At 43.2% G+C, this 15142-nt stretch overlaps 1 protein-coding gene across 3 annotated transcripts in view; it reads left to right on the forward strand.

Annotated features, from left to right (window-relative positions):
• Positions 1 to 15142, forward strand: part of MTUS1 (microtubule associated scaffold protein 1) — a 460214-nt gene that overhangs the window by 180907 nt on the left and 264165 nt on the right. For all 3 annotated transcript variants that reach the window (XM_063920828.1, XM_063920830.1, XM_063920829.1), the window contains exon 2: positions 1966 to 4255. In XM_063920828.1, the coding sequence (XP_063776898.1) occupies positions 2153 to 4255 (2103 nt within the window). In that variant the 5' untranslated portion in view covers positions 1966 to 2152. The remainder of the gene's footprint in view (positions 1 to 1965; positions 4256 to 15142) is intronic.

Raw genomic sequence — 15142 nt, forward strand, 5'->3', positions numbered from 1 at the left:
AATTGACAAGTAATGCCTCCCAGAGAGGCCCCTCAGGTGAGGCAGCTTTGTGCTATATTAGGCTTTTAATACGATTATATTACACACCCTTTGGACAGTCTAAAGCCAGCAAGTCAATACAGCACACTCTTAGATTTGATACTTTTATTGTGAGCAAAGACCTAGATAGAAGTACAGCAAAGGTGTGTTTGTTTTATATTTTTCCCCCTATTAACTGTTGATTTTATTGTGTGTGTGTGAAGAACTGTAAGTACCGGTTTGTAATTAAGTGTACAATCTTTCTTCTAAATTATGTCAGCGGCCTCAGTGACGGCCTTTACTTATGTCCTTATGTTCTTCCTGCTTTGTTTGTCTTTTCTTTGTTATTGTTTGTTTGGAACAGTTATATGTTAGCCAAAATTGGGTTACATATGCATTTATATATATTTTTTACAAAATTTGTAAACTCTAATTTCCTACTGTAATTTACGAATGGCATTTAAAAAAAAAAAAAACTATTTCTTTTCTGTGGCAACTTTCTAAAATAATACCCAGACTGTTTTTCTTTCTGCATTTTTACATTTTGTTAAAGTGTGTGTGGTGTCTGCTTTCTCAGCCGAGCAGATCTGGAAGCGAGCCAGTTGCAGACTTGGAAGATGACTGAGCAGTCAGCACAGAGGCACGCTCTTGGGCTTGCTAAATATATGTGTAGTGCACTGCAATGGTTGAACGGAGTCACAAGGGGAATTCATTATTTGTAATGAGCGCCCAAGGCTCTATGTAGTAAAACAATATGACCCAAAATAACACCAAGCATGGTGACTGGTTTTCTTTAAGTATATTGTCACTTACAAATCATACTTGCCTACCTGACCCTCTCCATGAGGGAGAAAATGCTCTGTTCCTGGACTTTCCTGGTAAGGTATGATTGCCATCACCTGGGGTGAAATACCTTTCTTATCAATTACCTAGCTCACCACAGGTGATGGCAATCATACATTACCAGGAAAGTCCAGGAACAGAGCATTTTCTCCCTCATGGAGAGTGTCAGGTAGGCAAGTATGTTACAAATGCTGTTATAAGAACGGATTTAGAGGCTATTTAATAGGATATGCTAGTTGTTCACTACTGTTATGTAAGCAGCACGTGCAAATTACTACTTTTTATTCATTCTAGTCGCTCTTTGCCCCACTGGAGCTTTCGGACTAAATACATTCAAGTATGTTGCAAGGAACGTTTCATTCACTGAGGATTTTTAAATGCAGTTGTATGTGGAAAGGAGTCTGCATGTTAGTGTTTTTTTTTTTTTTTTTGCATTTTGATGAAATTCTGTAGACTACGGTATGTATGTACAGGAGGATAACACATGCTTGCCTTCTAAGATATTAGCATTTGTGTATCTCTAATGGTGTCTATCAATGAAAGGCGCTATTTGAGCTATACGGTGTGTGCTATGCGATTTGTACTTAGTGATATGCGATTTGAACTACACCGGAATTTGACTGCACTACAATATGTAATGTATACGATGTAGTTCAGAAATACCTGCCTGCACATACTATTTTGCCTTGCGATATTGATTAGACGGGAGTTGGCATCGCAAGGGACGATACACATGGTGCAATTTGAACTATATGCGGTGCTATTTGAACTAAAAAGATCAAATGGCATGTGAGAATCGCACCAATAGGGTCTCAAACAGTTAATCTTTCCAGGTGTCCTCACAGAAACGCAAGTGATATATTTAGCTACACCTGCTTTTTAAAATGTCAGTTAGTAATGAATACACCTGTGTATGTACTAGGTGACCTGGAAAACAATGACCGTGGTTGAGAACCACTGTGTAGATAATGTAATAAAATACTTGTAGTGAGAAGAGGGTAGGTCTGTCTCTTAAAAAAATTAAAATAAAAAAGACTTAAAGACTAAAATATGTTTCTTAGGCTACTGTATAGTTAATGATCTTTTTTTTATCTCCAATTACAGAGTGAAGAATCGTAATCCCTTCCTGGTGAGCCCTGTGTTTGAATTACAATATTCCATTTTAAACTTTCTCTACTGGGCTGGATTTCGACTACTCCTAGCTGTCTAAGGTGTTTTTTGTTAAGTTTATTTTTTGGATTTCTGTTTTGAAATGCCCTGATTGAAGCGTGTAAACCTGGAAATCACCAGGATGAATGTTCAGAATTTAGTGGAATCCTCCAGACATGACTTCGGCTCTCCACTACTTTTTGACGATGATGGCAATGGAAATGAGGAAGACAAAGCTCTCAAATTGTCAAAATGTGAATGTAATCTGAATTCTAATAATGCTGCTCATGTGGAGACGAGGAGTGAATATGCAGCTGGCAGTGCCTCTATACCAGAAGCTCTTGGGGAGCTGGAGAATACTGTGGATTACACAGGAAAGAGGACAGAAAATGGGGTTCATGAGTTACAGAGTCTGCTGCATGTCAACAACATGGAGTTTGAAGAGACTGTAGATTATGTTAACAAGGGATCATCCTCATCAATGAATTGTTCATTCCCCACCAAGGCCCATAAATGTTCACACCATGAATGCACTACACATACCAGTACTTTCAAATGTAAGCACAATAAACAGAATGTTAAACAGCCCATGCCTTATATACAGCAGTCAGCTGACTCCTATTACAGCAAAACAGAACATTTGAGGACTTCACAGTTCACTGTAAAACAAACTGATGAAGCATGTGGGAATGTTGTGTCTGAGCAGGTGGAGGTAGGTGCACCATTCGCCATACACAAGGAGGTGGAGGTACCAACGTTGACCTTATTCTCCTTGTCGTTGGACACGAGTGAAATGTGTTTAAGGAAAAATAGTTTAGTTTCAAGTGGCTCTGAAAAGCCAATGAGTACTTCTTTACTGGAAAGTTCGGTGCTACCAAACACCCCCAATGAGGTCTTTTCAGGGTCTTTCAAGTGGACTAACAATACCCCTGGTTGCCGTGAGAGTGGTGAGCAATCCACTAAAGACTTAAATTATTTTGAAGTGCCTCCACGCAATGATGATTCCAAAGTAAGTTGTCTGATCAGTAGAGGTCCTGAATTTACGAACCAGGCATCTAACATGGAAGGCATTATGTGTATTATACCTGAACCGTGCAAGGTGAAGCTTCATAATTCTTCTGATAATGTTGCCCCGGTTATGAAAATGATGGATGACATAAACAAAAATAACATGTGCCCCGTCACTGGCACAGACCAAGAAGCCATTATTCCAGTTTTACATATAGAGGAAATTCACTTTGAAACCAAAAAGGAAATAGGTCTGCCTACAGAAGAACCCTGCCTTTCAAAGTCGTCCAGAAGATCTCCGCCTTTGACATTAGAATCCAGAGACTTGTTGAGTAACTCATCGGGGCACAACTGTGAGGACACTTTTTTAATAGGAAGTCCAAGTTCACTCACGGATACCAAGGCATATACTTCCACACCTTTACCCGAGTCCAAAAATATGACTTTCTCTGTTCCAATGTTAGATGATATTGGACTACTTGAGAAACCCAAGAAACCAGATTCCATAAAGGACATTAACAAAGGCAACAATCTAGATATACCTAGAGCAGGCCCTGGGAATGGCACAGCTAAACCTATTAATAGAAAGCTGGCACCAGCAACGTCTTATGCAAAAGCAAAGAAAAGCGAGGTGGTAACCTTTCCAAAACCAAACTTCAAGAATGTAAAGGCAAAAGTGCTGACCAGACCTGCATTAGTAAGAAAGGATTTTCCGTCATCTGTTTCTAAGCATTCTCCCTGTTCACCACCATCGCAGTCTAATGCATCTTCCCCTCTAGCATCCCCTAGAACCCAAGCTTCTGCCGTCAAGACCGTAAGTAAAAAACCAGTTCTAAACCACGACGTTAAAGCTGTAGCAGCTATTGCTAAATATCAGAAGCAACCAATCAATAAACAGCTCTTCCCCAGCCAACCTGCACATGCCCCAACCCATACTAAATATGCTCAAGGTAAAGTTCCCAGAACGGCTGTGTTAAAGCAGACTCAGGATGATATTGAGAGAGCAAGTTCTACAAATTCAACACACTCCTCTGGATCAGCTGCTGCCTTAACCTGCACGGGCAGCTCTAAAGTGAAAGAAAACGAGAGTGACAGGACGAAGACTATTGCAAAGCCTGCTGCAGTGAATGGTGCACATATGGGGCCAGATACAATTATGCAGAATGGCCATGTTCTGGCTGAGAGATCTAAATCCCAGAAGGAAGACTGCACATCTGGAGACATTGCTAACGTAGTGGTAAGTGTGTTTATGTTCTTTCCCTCCCTCTGTGCGGTCATTGTTTGTATTTATTAGCTTTATCTAGATTAAATGTATACTTTCACCATAAGTTCATTATTTTTGTCCATTTTCCTCTTGCCATTACTTTGTCTCTCATGGGTGCTGGGAACACTTTAGTGAGTAGTCTGCAGGTATTATATCTGTTATATCAGGGCTGGATATAGCCCAGGAGCCTGGTTATGTGCCTAAAGACTTACTGCTGCTTTCCCAGGTTGTGGGAGTACTTCTGTTGATGCCAAAGGATGCACACATTGTCTAGCTGCTGCTGATTGTTTCACTGTCTAGCTGCTGTGTTCTGCATTGTTCTGTACACCACTTGAATACACATCATGTGGATTTCGTTTGTAGTTCTTGTGCATATCAATAAACAGACTGTGCTGCACAGCATTGCCTGGATGCGGCTATGATGTTTCCGTTGTGCACATTAGCTTCTCATTGCTCTATACTGGGCCTCATTGCTTTATTCATGTAAACATCCGGCATGTCTAGAGATCACATTTCAAGTGATTCTTTCCAAAACCACATGTTTCTCCGTAGTGGCCAGCCAAGCTACAAATCACGCGGTATGATTACTGGGCTGTTCCATTTATAACGATATGGGTTATACCTGCATTCCAGTGTCCACTTATATGACCACAAGTGCTCCAACTGAAGTCGGGAAAATTGTAATTCACTGGGATTTAATTCTTCAAATGACTGTATACTTTGCTCTTGGCTCATTTAGCTGCCATGACACATGTGCCATGCTTCCACTCGGTGTGAGACATTAGTGTTACATAACAGAGTACATGTTGCTTGGTGTACACTAGTGAGTCGTTTTCTGTCCAGCGTGCATGCAGTTGCTGGGTGTACACTAGTGAGTCGTTTTCTGTCCAGCGTGTATGCAGTTGCTGGGTGTACACTAGTGAGTCGTTTTCTGTCCAGCGTGTATGCAGTTGCTGGGTGTACACTAGTGAGTAGTTTTCTGTCCAGCGTGCGTGCAGTTGCTGGGTGTACACTAGTGAGTCGTTTTCTGTCCAGTGTGCATGCAGTTGCTGGGTGTACACTAGTGAGTCGTTTTCTGTCCAGCGTGCATGCAGTTGCTGGGTGTACACTAGTGAGTCGTTTTCTGTCCAGCGTGTATGCAGTTGCTGGGTGTACACTAGTGAGTCGTTTTCTGTCCAGCGTGTATGCAGTTGCTGGGTGTACACTAGTGAGTAGTATTCTGTCCAGCGTGTGTGCAGTTGCTGGGTGTACACTAGTGAGTAGTTTTCTGTCCAGCATCTATGCAGTACTTTCTTTGCTAGATGTAAGCAAAAATCACAAATGTTTTGATCAGTAGAATGACAGGTTTTGTTTTTTTGTTTTTAACTTTCAAGTTTACCCTAAGGGAAGGTGCTTCAGCTCCAGGTAGAAGAATGTCCTGTTCCACAAGCTTATGTGACGTCGGCACAGATTAAACATATAATAAACATTTTTTTTTTTTTCTAACATCTTTTTCACCTCAATATATGCTGCTTTTAAGGGTTCCCTGTCAGGATTGTTTATTGAAGGGAAATGTGTAAACGCAGGATTATGTGGATAACACGTTTAGGGAATAATACAGTTCTCTGCTGTGTCCAGTCGCTATCTATTGCACAGTTGTAGCTCATTGTCCTACACACAAGAGGAGAGGATATGGTAGTGGAGATACATCACTGTGGAGAGCTGTCACAGCCATTCAGTAGGCATAAAGTGGGGAACTGAATCACCCACTTAGTCAGCGTTTCTACTGGTTTATTGTTGGAGCTGCAGCTGTTAGCTTTTGGTTCAGTGTATGACTGCACTACAAACACGAGATTGCTATTGCTGATGGGCAACTCCACTATCAGTCATCTAGGCATCTGACACCTGCTACATGACAGATGTGCAAACTATTATGAAGTGAGACATAGCTACTCTGGTACAGGAATATACTTTAGGCTGCATTGTATTTCAAAGGACACATTTAAGTTTGTTTGTGCTTCAGTATGTGTCTGTTCTGCCAGGTATGGAGTCAGTGACAGTAGGGGAAATGTATGACACCTTTTTAGAGCGTGGAGAAGTTTCCCATAGCACTCGATCAGTTATAGCTGGCATTTATTAAGTACATGCTATAAAATGAACAGTATAAGCTGATTGGTTGACATGGGTTTAGACTTGCAGTACTGTGGATGGAGAGAATCCAGGCCGGGTGTTGCTGCGGTTAGTCAGGGTTAAGAAGCAGCTGATTGCAGGCACCTGTCTGTGCTAAAAGGGTTTCAGACACAAGAAGCAATGCTTCTGATGGTGGACAAGCTGCCCAGGTGATATGCCACGGGGTGGCTACTGTTAGGTTCCACTGGAGAACCTTTGCATTTTGAAGACTGTGAACTCCGCTTTGCTGTAACTGACCTGTGAATCCTGCACCTGCTTGTGTGACTGCCCGTTGTTGAAAATAAATGAGCACCATGTGCAAATGTTAGTCCGTTTTTAGTAGAAGTGAGTCATTTGTCAGCAATCACTTCTAAGGGGGAGATGTACTAAGCACTGATAAAAGTGGAGAAGTGAGCCAGTGTAGTAGTTGCCAATGTCAACCAATCAGTTGCTTTGTATACTTTTATAGTATGCAAATTATAAATGTCACATCAGTGATGATTGATTGCCGTTGGCAACTTCCCCACTTTTATCACTGCTTAGTACATCTCTCCCTTTATCACTATTTGCAGCTCCTTTGAAAAGCGTGCCTCCTCTTCAGCAGTCACTCCAAGAATTTCTAGTCAAAGGAAAATAGTGAGTGAAAAAAAAATGTAAGCTTTTGTGTGCTGCTAGAATACATCTAGGTTATAACAGGACAGTATCATCTTTGCCTGCCAGATGGGGGTGCAGTGTCCATAGATTATAATTATTATTTTTTAAACTCAATATGGTGCTTTTACTATGTATCCTCTCTCTCCACTGTGTATATAATATAATAACATTGGTTATCTCTATACAATGTCACCTGTCAATGTGTTGGGATATAATACGGAGCAAGTGAACACTCTTGAAGTTGATGTGTTGGGGCAGCAGGAATGGGCAAGCATAAGACTCTCTGACTTTGACTAGGACCAAGTTGTGTTGACTAGATGACTGTGTCAGAGCATCTCAAAGATAGCATTCCTGGTATGCAGTGGTTAGTACCAACAGTACCAAAAGTGGTTGAAGGAAGGACAGCCACGGAGTATCTATGCTGACCCTTATCCACCGCTGAAAGTACCTGTACTAGGCTCGTGAGTATCAGACCTCAAATGTGAAGCTATGGAATATTGATGGCCATTCGCGTGTGCTTTGTTTACCTGGGTAAGAGATGGCACCAGGATGCCCTATGGAAAGAAGGTTAGCTGGTCTTGGCAGTGTGGACAATGTTAGCTGGGAAACCTTGGGTCCTGGCATTCATGTGGATGTTACTTTGACACTTACCAGCTACCTATAAATTGTTGCAGACTAAGTACACTCCTTCATGGCACAAGTATACCCCGATGGCAGTGGCCTCTTTCAGCAGGATAATACGCCCTGCTACAATGCAAACATTTGTTCAGGAATGGTTTGAGGAACATGACAAAGAGTTCAAGATTTTAGCTTGGCCTCCAGATTCCCCAGTTCTCAATCCGATCAAGCATCTGTGGGATGTGCTTGAAAAACAAGTTAAAGGATCTGCGGCTAATGTCTTCGTTCCAGATTACAACAAGGCACCTTCAGAGGTCTTGTCAAGTCCAAGCCCCGACTGGTCAAAGCTGTTTGATGGCACAAGGGGGACCTATACGATATTAGTCCAGTACTTTTTATGTTATGGCTGTGTGTTGATAGAAGTTTCTCTTTATATATCTGTCCAAAGGTGCATCACTCTGAACTATAAAAAACATCATTTCATTCAGTAGACTTGCATAGAATTTGAAACATACAAACATAGAATTTGACGACAGATAAGAACCACTTGGCCCATCTAGTCTGCCCCTTTTTTTTTATCCTAATCATCGTTTAAGTATATTTACCTTTTGTACTCAGGATTACCTGTGTGTGTCATTAAAGTGGGAAGAAACAACCTGATTCTGTCTTTTTAAATGAATTGACACTTTAAGGGGGTGATCCAATTAGAGGTGAGGAAACATCGAGCATGAAACTGAAGTTTCTCATGATTTTTCCCGATGTTCCACCCATATTTTCTTACGGCCTATCCAATTTGGTCGCCTGTTTAAAAAAATAAAATAAAAAAAAATAAAAAACATTCTTTCCCGAAAGCACACAGGTTCAGTGAAACCTTTGTGTTTTCGGCAGAGACCACCCCATTTTCAGATGAAAATGGGGCTGTTTCCGCGGATTTGATTTTGCCTGCCTGAAGCAAGTTAAATAAAGTTTCTGATAACCCGCGTCTCGTGCCTGCTTATCAGGGCTAATTGGATAGCTCCGGATGGACAATTAGCTGCGATAATTAACTGCAGCTAATTGTATACCCCCCTATATCTAGTGACTGTCTTGCTGGAATTGCTGGCGCCTGCAAATTGCCGGCAGTTATATTTGTCCCTGTATCGGTCTCGTTGTACATCTCTCTCTGCAGCTCTCTCTTGCATATTTAATAAAGTTTATTTGCAGACTTATGTGTGTTTTCAGAGGGTTCCCCCAATTATTAGGCTATACCAAGATATAAGAAGGGTATTTTCTGCTGTCCCTCCATTCTCAGTCACAAACCAGCCCCAATAGAAGCTACGAGGGCTGCTTTGCTGTCGTTACGAGCTCTGGAATATAAAGCGTGAGCAGTAGCCACATTCTGCTTGAAGGACCAATTACATTTCGTGTTGTCCTGATCTACAGCTGGTGCTCAGTTGTATTAATTAATTGACATTTTATTTGATTCTCAGGTAGTTTGGATAATGAGTATGGTTAAGGACCTTTGAGGACTAAGGGGTGAGATGTTTCAAGCCTTCAAGAGAGTGGATAAGTTATCTATAGCCCAATCAGCTTCTAGCTAGTATTTATTATGACATATTTTATCTTTAAAATAATAGGTAGAAATTCATTGGTTGCTAAATACTTGTGCATATTTTAACTCTTTAGAATGTTTGATTCATTTCCTGCTGATTTTGCTACCCCTGCTGTTCAAGAGACAGGTTACCGCCATGCTCAAGTCTACAGCAGCGCTTTTGCATTGGTAGGCCACCCATCTTAATTATGAAGCCAAGCAGGCTGGCTGACCAGCTTCTCATGGTATCTTGCCAAGATGCTTGGAAAAGTTGGGCGGGATGTAACGGTCAGTGCTCGCCGGTTGTGCAGGATGCTGGCCGAACTCAAACATTTTTTTAAAGGCCAAAGCCATGCCTTGTAAATGATTGCTATGCCTTGTAAAAGTCCAAGTTCGGCAGGTAACCTGCACGTCCCGCGGACTCAGACATCCAGCACATAGTGTTTGATGTTTAGTGTCTACGAACACGTTTGTAGAGCAAGTGTCCATGAACACGTTGTAGTGCAAGTGACCCAGTAGCAAATCTGTGTTTTGAAATGAATGACTTGCATTGAGTATTTACACAGGTGAACCTTATAGTATTTTTATTTTATTAAAAAATTTGATGCATTTTAGTGGGTTTGTGCACTGTCTTGATGAACAATGCGCCCACTACATACCTGCCAATAGAGAAGTTAGTATGTTAATGTGACCCTTAATTTTATTTACTGTTGTAGGAGTAGACCTTGCCTGAAGTAATATCATGTTTTCACTTGCAGAACGAAGGTGTACTTGGCCTGCATAGTAGGTTTCTCGCACTGCACTATAAATCTCTTCACACAAAAAGTTACAATTTCACTTGTGAATGAGCAGTAATTTGATGTTCTGAGTTAAATCATTTTAATTGTATGTATTAGCCTTGCTTAAGTGGTTTCTGTGCAGTATTAAAAGGCCCGTAATCCTGAACTACATGCTGATCCAATATGAAAAGTTATCTATTTTTGTGGAAGATTATGTACTATGTGAGTAAAATAACGCTGGATGACTTTAGCTGTAGTTGAACAAATAAACTTTACTGTATCCTCTACTTCTGCTGGAGTATGTAAATGGCAGTGAAAATAAAGGTCACATGCTGGACAGCGCATCACACTTACCGGGCACTGGCTGTTAGCGGGTTATTTTCTGGTGCTGTATTAGTATCTAGTCATCTATATAATAATTCCGCAAGGTCGGTCCAGGTTCTAACATACATGTGCAGTAGGAAACAGGACAGACCTAGCCTAGGAGGATGTCCCAGCCAGAGGCCTGGGAATGGGTGGATATTTTTTAGGGTGTGTGGAGGTAGTTGGTAGATGGAGTGAGGTAGCAGAACAGCTGGTTAAGGAGGTGGCAGGCTGGGGCCGAACAGAGCGCAGCTGAGGTTCCTTTTCTTGTCTTGGAGTAGTTCTGTGCGACTGCACTGGAATGGTGCTTTGTAAACTCCAGTCATGTGACTAGGTTTAAACAACGGCCAACCTTTTTCTTATAGTCCGGCTGTTTTATCCTGCCTATTCATTCTCTGACAGATCTTCATCTATGTAGAAGCTGTTTTCTGGCTCGCTGTATTCCCGATGTTTCCACTGTAGTGATGATCATTATTAGTCCTGCTGAGTTCCTGATATTTTGAATTGAGGAACTTGTTTTACTGTGTGTCTGGTGTAGTCTACCTCATTCCTCCTGTGCCAATCATGTTTCTAGCTGGTTTGTGTGTATTCCTCAAGTGTCTTGCACCGCACCCACTACACTAGTTGTCTGATCCATTTTTCTTCTGGTGCCTCGTCTCTCCAGCATTCTGTTATATCCTCACAGCAGAAGTTCTGATTGTCCTGCATCTACCTATTTGCTAGTTTGTACCCACAACCCTACATCTACTCCCTAATAGTCTTGCCTAGTGCTAGGTGCTGAGACCTGCAGGCTACTGCAGCCAAGCCCAAACTCCCTTGTGGGGGTGAAGACCAGTGTCCCGTTACACTATACGCCTCTTGAGGAATCGACTAGTGTAGATCGTCTCTGGGTCTGAAACCTCTTAGTGCAGTGACACACTCTGCCAGCATTCCTTATAGGTCCAGAAATGTGTCACGGGCTGCTCATCTGTTCACACTAAGTACAGTACATTTAATTGTGATTAGTTTTTTGTGTCTTCTATCTAGTCTATATAAGTTTTGGTCCTTTTGAAAGCAGCCTGTATATATTTGTCATATACAGGGGTGTATTCATGAAGCAGTGAAAAGTGTGGAGAAGTGAACCAGTGGAGAAGTTGGCGGTGACAACCAATCGTCATTGAAGTAACATTTAAAATTTGCATACTATAAAATTATACAGAGCAGCTGATTGGTTGCCATGGGTAACTGCTCTACTGGCTCACTTGTCCACACTTTTCACTGCTTCATGAATAGACCCCACAGTAGGTGATACTTAACATGTCTTTAGCAGCCTGTATGATGCTGGATAATACTATTGAAATACCTAGAAGGTTACAAGGCATATAATAGTGGTAAATTGAGGCTATAATCCTGGACTGTGTGTTTGGCTATCTTGCAAACTACACTAGTTGGCTGCAGACTGAGAACCCAGTTCTCATTTGATTCAAGTGTGGTCACAAACTCTACTGGATTTAGGCAGGAGCTTGCATAGAAATAGGTGCTATGTTAATCACGAATAAATGTGAGGCTCACTTAACCTCTTCAGTGGTATGCCCGGGCTAGCCAGGGATGACAGCGCTGGCAACCCCGGAAGATTTCTGGCCATACTACCGACTAAGATCCCAGGGACAGCCCGGGAATCTGTATACTCCATTATGGAGTTTAGCCCACAACTACTCCCCCCCTTCCCAGAACCCACCCCACCCCCGGACTCCTATTGGCCGGGGGGTGGGTTTAGCAGTAAAATGCCTTATGCTGATTACCGGGCGCCGCAAGGTGGCTGGGAATCAGCGCTGGGGCTCGCGATCCCCGCGGGTGATCGTCAGGCGATTAACTCGCCCTGCCCCAACATTCGCACCCCCTGTACCCCCCCCCTTCTCCCACTTTAATTTAACCCCACCCCCCGGGTGTGTTTTTAAATTAAAAACTTGCCACTGAAGGGATTAAAGCTAAGATAGTTGCCATGCAAGCTACTAGCCACAAATTAGACTACTTGCTGAGACCTGGACACTTGAAGGAAAGCAAAAATGCATAGTATGTTACTCCTTTGAAATGGTGCTCCCACATAGCATTGTATAACAAAATATATTCTATTTTATATAGGTGAGGCAGGGGGTTTCTGATAGCCCTGAAACCTCTCCTGGCCAGCAGCTCAAATCTTGACCACAATAGCAGTTAAATGGTAAAATATGACTTTACTAGAGTTGTGTCCACATCATGCTATATTACTGATAGAACAGAGCTGCTGCACATGCCCAGTAGTAGCAGCTGCTCCTATCTATTGAACTGGCCACGCTCTCGCAGAAATCAAGCAGTTGAAACCCTCTAAAATCCTGCATATGCCACTGTCTTGTGTGGCTATTCTGCAGTTTTATAAGTTGGCTGTTTAGTGATGTGATGAATGATAAATTTGAATCATTGCCAATATCTGCAACTGGCGCTTGAGTGGCTTGAACACAGACCTATATCATGTGAAGAGTTCACGAGCAAAAAATTCTGTAGGACAGTGGTTCCTAAACTTTCTCTAGAGTATCAGTACTTTTTCATGGCTCCTCTAGTCTAACCGTTTTTCTCTAACGTCCTAGTGGATGCTGGGAACTCCGTAAGGACCATGGGGGATAGCGGGCTCCGAAGGAGGCTGGGCACTCTAGAAAGATCTTAGACTACCTGGTGTGCACTGGCTCCTCCCACTATGACCCTCCTCCAAGCCTCAGTTAGATTTCGTGCCCGGCCGAGGTTGGATGCACACTAGGGGCTCTCCTGAGCTCTTAGAAAGTTATAGTCTTAGAATTTGTTCTTTTCAGTGAGACCTGCTGGCAACAGGCTCACTGCAGCGAGGGACTAAGGGGAGAAGAAGCGAACTCGCCTGCTTGCAGCCGGATTGGGCTTCTTAGGCTACTGGACACCATTAGCTCCAGAGGGATCGACCGCAGGCCCAGCCTTGATGTTCGGTCCCGGAGCCGCGCCGCCGTCCCCCTTACAGAGCCAGAAGCAAGAAGATGGTCTGGAAAATCGGCGGCATGAAGACTCAGTCTTCACCAAGGTAGCGCACAGCACTGCAGCTGTGCGCCATTGCTCCTCTCACACACTTCATACTCCGGTCACTGAGGGTGCAGGGCGCTGGGGGGGGGCGCCCTGAGGCAGCAATAAAAACACCTTGGCTGGCAAAAATACCTCAATATATAGCCCCAGGGGCTATATATGAGGTAAATACCCCTGCCAGAAGTCCATAAAAAACGGGAGAATAGGCCGCGAAAAAGGGGCGGAGCCTATCTCCTCAGCACACTGGCGCCATTTTCCCTCACAGCTCCGTTGGAGGGAAGCTCCCTGGCTCTCCCCTGCAGTCTACAAGGGTTAAAAAAAGAGAGAGGGGGCACTAAATTTAGGCGCAGTATACATATATATATAGATATAAAGCTATAGGGGACATAACTCAGTTAGTCCCTGCAGTATATAGCGCTCTGGTGTGTGCTGGCATACGCTCACTCTGTCCCCCCAAAGGGCTTTTGTGGGTCCTGTCCTCGTTTAGAGCATTCCCTGTGTGTCTGCGGTGTGTCGGTACGGCTGTGTCGACATGTTGAATGAGGAGGCTTATATGGTGACGGAACAGAGGCCGATATATGTGATGTCGCCCCCTGTGGGGCCGACACCAGAGTGGATAGAGAGGTAAAAGGTATTAACCGACAGTGTCAACTCCTTACATAAAAGGGTGGATGACGTAACAGCTGTGGGACAGCCGGCTTCGCAGCCCGCGCCTGCCCAGGCGTCTCAAAGGCCATCAGGGGCTCAAAAACGCCCGCTCTCTCAGATGGCAGACACAGATGTCGACACGGAGTCTGACTCCAGTGTCGACAAGGTGGAGACATATACACAATCCAATCCGTGACTTGATCCCGGCAATAAAAAATGTGTTATACATTTCTGACTTTAACCTCTATAAATGGGTTTTAGGTTTGGGGAGAAAAAACAGGCAGTGTTTTGTTCCCCCATCAGATGAATAAATGAAGTGTGTGAAAACCGTGGGTTCCCCCGTTAAGAAACTGGTAATTTATAAAAAGTTACTGATGGCGTACCCTTTCCCGCCAGGAGGATAAGTTACGCTGGGAGATATCCCCTAGGGTGGATAAGGCGCTCACACGTTTGTCAAAAAAGGTGGCACTGCCGTCTTAGGAAACGGCCACTTTAATAGGTACCTGTTGATAAAAAACAGGAGGCTATCCTGAAGTCTGTATTTACACACTCAGGTACTAGACTGAGACCTGCAGATAGTGCTGCTGCAGCGTGGTTGGTGACCCTGTCAAACAGGGATAATAGTTGGCAAACATAAAAACATATTAAAGACGTTGTCTTATATATGGGGGATGCACAGAGGGATATTTTGCCGGCTGGCATCCAAAATAAATGTAATGTCCATTCTGTCAGGAGGGTATTAGAGACCTGTCACTGGACAGGTGATGCTGACTTAAAAAGCGCATAGAGAGCCTTATAAGGGTGAGGAATTATTTGGGGATGGTCTCTGGGACCTCGTATCCACAGCAACTGCTGGGAAGAAATAATTTTACCTCAGGTTTCCTCACAGAAAAAGGTACAGTCCTTTCGGCTTCAGAAAAGCAAGCGGGTCAAATGGCGCTTCCTTTCTGTACAGAGACAAGGGTAGAGGGAAAAAGCTGCACCAGTCAGCCTGTTCCCAGAATCAAGATTCTTCCCCCG

Source organism: Pseudophryne corroboree, chromosome 1, assembly GCF_028390025.1.
Source record: "Pseudophryne corroboree isolate aPseCor3 chromosome 1, aPseCor3.hap2, whole genome shotgun sequence".
NCBI lineage: Eukaryota > Metazoa > Chordata > Amphibia > Anura > Myobatrachidae > Pseudophryne > Pseudophryne corroboree.